We start from the raw sequence: 5,317 nt of genomic DNA, 5'->3' as shown, positions 1-5,317 counted from the left end.
CCATCACCGAGTTTCTGAGTCGCCGAAGGTTCTGCTTTCCTCGCCCCTCTGCTCGTCCCTGGGCGAGTGATTGCTGGCTAAGCACACGGCAGCGCAGCTCCGGCGACCTGCGCTCTGCCTGCGGGTCCTCCGCCGCTTCCCTTCTCTCTGCTTCCCCGGGAAGTCAGTCGTACAAAGAAGTGGCTGGCAGAGGTGCTTGTCGACCGTATTCGTTGATGGTGTGTTAGGGTGCTAGGTGGAAGCTAAACTGCTTCACTCCAGCAACACAACAAGAGCCTATATATAGCCAAAGACAGAAATGTGCCAAGGGTGGAACACCAGCAACAAAAAGATGTGTAGTTGCAGAGATGTTCATTGCTTACACCCAAGGTAAATGCTTCTGTAAGTCTGTCCTTCACTAGAGCTAAACTAGATGAAGGTTAAGATTTCATGTTGTGTGAACGACCTGTCTCCCCCCTCCTGTGAGCCTGGCAGAAGAGCAGGACTGGCCTTCATGGTCAGTGTCCTGGTGTCCTGCTGCCGCTCAGCATGCTCAAAGTCGGATCATGTGGAAAAAGGTGCGTGAGGGGCTGATGCAGGCATGTAAAAGAGTAACTTTCCACGAAACTTTCTTCCTGACCTCTTTGTGGAGGAGCAGGTCTTTGCCTTGAAGTGGTTTCATTAAACAAAATGTTTAATGTCTGACAAGAAGATATTCAGCATCCCATGTACTGAGACAGTTATTTCCTCTTTCCTTTTCTTTTCTTCACCATTTTTAGCTATAAAAAGGGCCCTAGCTTTTACATTTTGGAGCTGTCCTGATTTTTGTTTGGTCCAGCCTCATTTTGAAGAGGGATATCTATTTTAATATCTGGTTCAGGTCCTAAGTACTAGCTGTATAGTGATACGGTGAAAATACTCCCAGGAGCGTTGGGCCAAATCATGCAATCCTTAAACTGGCAAGACTTGTGTAAGACTGCATGCTTGGCCCCAGATAATCTCTTGAAGGACTTAACAGCATGCCACATAAAACTTGCTGTGGATAGGCTTTGGAATATTTAAGATGAAGAAGTCTCTATTCTGATCTCAGATATGTGGATGCTCTATGTCACGTGCCTTAAATTCATCTTCTGCACTTACAATAGGATGTGACAGTGCTGTTTTGTTCATTTAACACACTAAGCAGCATGCGCCCAAATATTTGAAATGAGGACAGCAATTAAAGTCTACATTTATACTGATGTGAAAGATGCCAGACTTACTAACTTAGCTATAGCATGGTATAATACACACTTAACGTAAGATTTAACCTCAGTTAAAATTGCTTGGTAATATGATAGTTTGGTAAAAGCTTTACAGCAAAAGCCTTAGTAAGAAATCTGAAAGTATTGCATATCCAGATATAATGGGAATGTTTAAATTGTTTCAATGGATCGATTGTATTTGAGATACTACATATACCAGATAAACAGCACGCTATCACTTTTTATTACTTCAAAAATAAAATAATCCATAGTTACTAAATATTTCCTTTCAGTATTTTTTATTTGTGCATATGTAGAGAATAATTTAAGATGCCCAGGCCCTAAAACGGGGTTATCAAAACAATAAGACTATGGTGTTTGTAGTACTGAATAATATATAAGGTAATGATCAATAGTCCCTTACAGGGAATACATTTCATCTTTACATTAGCTTGGCTATAAATTTTCCCTATTGGCTTCAACTTGTGCTGTGTTAGATTTATGTGATTCATGCCTGTTATTGATTAGTGCACAACTATTTTGCCGGAGATGCCAAATTAATTGTTCAAAAAATCCATGAAAGTGCTTTTTTATTGGCCACGTGAGGGTCAACACATACTATACTGTTATTTTATTATTTCATGTAAATACAGTTTCCAATAAGCTTTAAAAACAGTTACGTGGTGTACTTAGACATGAAAATTCACAAAATATATTGAAAATGCTACTCTGTGCTTTATTTTGTGGCTCAGAAAGTCACATAATGCAGCAGTGTGCAAGTGACCGGTGCTGGATAACTCCTTTGAGATTGTTAAAGTCTTACACGAGCACTCCCAAATAGGAAGCAATTTCCTTTTTTCATACAAGACTTCTAGGTTTGTGCAAGGTTTGGCTGGTAGCATCCTCATTGAAGAGGTAAGCAGTTTGCAGGGAAGGCTGCCAAAAAAACCCCAACTCCTCAGAACCAGATGAGCTGATATTTGGTACAGATACTTGCTGTACCCTGCGCGTTGATGCTGAACGTCAGAGCTTTGCAGAAGCAGCGCTTCTCTGCAAAATGTTCTTATTTCCAGTGCACAAATGTCTGTGTGAGCTTGCTGTTATGTGCACTGGAAGACTGAATCATTTATACACTACTGCTTAGGTTTAGAATATTTTAATTTCCAAATTTGAAATGAGTAAAAAATAACACACTGGAGAGAATGGTTAATACCTAGACAGAAATGTGTGAGACTCTGGACTATATTAAGGATTTTCATTTCTCAAGCCTCTGGAAGATCATACTGTGAGTAAATCTTTCCCCGTGTTCCTGATTCATTGATGCCTGGAAGTAGATCTTTTGGTTCCATGCGTAACATTGTTTTCATCTCACAATTCTGATTCAAGTGTATTTTTCCGAATTTATTTTGCGAGACAAATTTCATAAGTTCTTTAATACTGCTAACTTTGTCCATCTGGAAACTTTTTTTTTTCTTTGAATGTAATATTTGTTGTGCAAAACAGAATATGACTTAACTTCAGATTTGTGTTTAGAAATCATGAGAAAGTTTGAGAGTGATCTTTTAATTTGGTATGTTAATGCTGTCTGCAATGCATCATTGTAGCAGGGATTTTGCTGTTGAAGTATTGTACTTTAAGATATATTCATTTGTTCCTTATCTTCCTCTAAACAGCTCTGAAAATAGAAAACCACCTTTGAAAATAGCTGCTTGTTGCTCAGGGATCAGTCACATCTGAAAAAAAAATAATCTTTCGATGGAAACAATATGTACATTGTTTGTTTTTTCCTGCATTTTATAGGTATACTGGAATTTATCAGTATAGCAGTGGGCTTGGTCAGCATCCGAGGAGTCGACAGTGGACTCTACCTTGGAATGAACGAGAAAGGGGAACTGTACGGCTCGGTAAGTTCCCACTTGCCTTGGGCAGTCATGATCCTTAACGTTCTGTGGGAAAAATACTTGCTGGCTCCTACAAGCCCCCGTTGCACGAGGTGCTGTGCAGGCACTGTTTCTGCTTTAAATATCTTGCAGTCTAATTAGAAACAAGACCCTATAGGTGGTATAATGAACACAGGAGAGGGAAAAGGTGAAAAAATCAGGAACTGGTAATAACACGGATGGACAATTTAGTTACAAGCAATGATGATGGCCAGAGCTGGTCATGGAAGACTAAAGGATGTACTGTAAGATTTGTAAAGCCTGTCTTTTCAGTAGAGACCAAAAAAGAGACAAAGTTGCTGCCTTTTGTGCGTAGGTAGAGAGCTTTCTAGGAATTGACAAAAGAAAGTAGAGGAGGAGATATAGGCTACCCAGGGAGATGGTGTATTCGCCATCCCTGGAGGTGTTTAAAGGAAGAGTAGACGTGGTACTTGGGGACATGGTTTAGAAGTGGTTTTGTCAGGTTAGGTTAATGGTTGGACTTGACGATTTTAAAGGTCCCTTCCAACCTCAACAATTCTATGATTCTATGTGGACGAGAAAATGAGAAATAGGAGTGGATAACAGTTACGAAAAATATAGGAATGAGGGTTAAGAGGCTTGGTGGTCTTGTCCTGAAAGTTCAGTTGGTGCTCCCTGCAGCATGGCAGCAGGAGTGAGTAATGGGTGTGAGGGAGGGGGAAAACTTGGTATTTCAGACGTGGGAGTTAGGCTGGCCAGCCAGCCTACCTGCAGCTCATGTGTGACCATCCGCAGCAACATGGGCTGTCTTGCAGCAGAGGAGTGTGTGTGTGTGTGTGTGTGTGTGATGTGACCCTTACCTGGGAATACTTCAGACACCTGGCATACATGGGGGTTCACACCCTGGATAGATTGTGAGCAAGGGGGAACTGAAACCAAGCAGGTAAATCCCCAAATAGTGGAAGGCAACTTCTTCTAGCAGTAAGGTATTCAAACTTCCAAAGGTGACAAGGACTAGAGAAGCAGGGGTATGTCTAAAGTGAAGAGAGGCTGTGTATTCACTGGGATTCGTTAGAAGCATGGAGGAGGGGATGCCAATAGTCAACCGATGGCCTAAACGTTGCAAAGAGAGACACTCAAAAAGGAGTTAAAGTGTGGCTTTGGGTGTAGCTGAAAATACCGGTGCCGGAGGGGAGTAATGGTAACTGGGAAAAGGTTGAGGAAGGGACTGAATGGGACAACAGTGAGAGTAGGAGGAAACATGACAAGACAGTGATAAGTGGGCAGGTGAAAACAAGAGGAGTAAGAGGGAAGTTTAGCTTCCCAATACATGATCCATGGAGGAGTCTGAGGAAGCAAGACCAGGAAGGTTCAGCGGAAGTGTTTTTATGGGGGGCTCCAGGTTCACTGATCCCTTTCTAGTAATGTTGTGTGTGAGAAAGGGAAGGTAGAGAGGGGAAGGTGACTATCCTTGAGTGTCCCTTGGGAGGCAGCTTTGAAGGGCAAAGGTGCCCAGGCGCCCAGGAAGGCTGTTCTTACTTCAAGCAGGTAGTCTTAGAAGCACAGGAGAAGGCCATCCCCGTGGCTCGAAAAATGAGCTGACGGGGAAGAAGACCAGCCTGGCTAAATAGAAAGCTTTGGCTGGACCTCAAGAACAAAAGGAAAGCTTATGTTCTCTGGAAAAGGGGGTTGGCATCTTATGAGGATTATCAAGATATAACAAAGCTACGTAGGGGGAAAATTAGAAGGGCCAAAGCTCAATCAGAACTCAGCTTGGCCACTGCAGTTAAAGACAATAAGAAGAGATTCTTTCAGCATATCAATAGAAAAAGGAAGACTAGGGAAAATGTAGGCCCACTGATGAATGAGACGGGTGCTCTTGTGGTGGAAGACACAGAGAAGGCAGAGTTACTGAATGCCTTCTTTTCTTCGGTCTTCATTGCTAAAGCTGTCCCTCATGAATCCCATACCCTGGAGGCAAGGGGGAAGGTCTGGAGAGAGGAAGATTTCCCCTCAGTTGAGGAGGACCGGGTCAGAGACCACTCGGCCAAGCTGGACATTCATAAATCCATGGGCCCTGATGGGATGCACCCACGAGCGCTGAGAGAGCTGGCAGATGTTATTGCTACACCACTCTCCATCATCTTTGAAAGGTCATGGGGAACAGGAGAGGTGCCTGAGGACTGGAGAAAG

At 42.7% G+C, this 5,317-nt stretch overlaps 1 protein-coding gene across 1 annotated transcript in view; it reads left to right on the top strand.

Annotated features, from left to right (window-relative positions):
• Window positions 1-5,317, top strand: part of FGF9 (fibroblast growth factor 9) — a 30,442-nt gene that overhangs the window by 4,239 nt on the left and 20,886 nt on the right. The window contains exon 2 of the mRNA XM_009890619.1: window positions 3,024-3,127. Coding sequence (XP_009888921.1) covers window positions 3,024-3,127 — 104 coding nt within the window. The remainder of the gene's footprint in view (window positions 1-3,023; window positions 3,128-5,317) is intronic.

Source organism: Charadrius vociferus, unplaced genomic scaffold (assembly GCF_000708025.1).
Source record: "Charadrius vociferus isolate BGI_N301 unplaced genomic scaffold, ASM70802v2 scaffold278, whole genome shotgun sequence".
Taxonomy (NCBI): domain Eukaryota; kingdom Metazoa; phylum Chordata; class Aves; order Charadriiformes; family Charadriidae; genus Charadrius; species Charadrius vociferus.
This window is presented reverse-complemented; position numbering and strand designations above follow the sequence as displayed.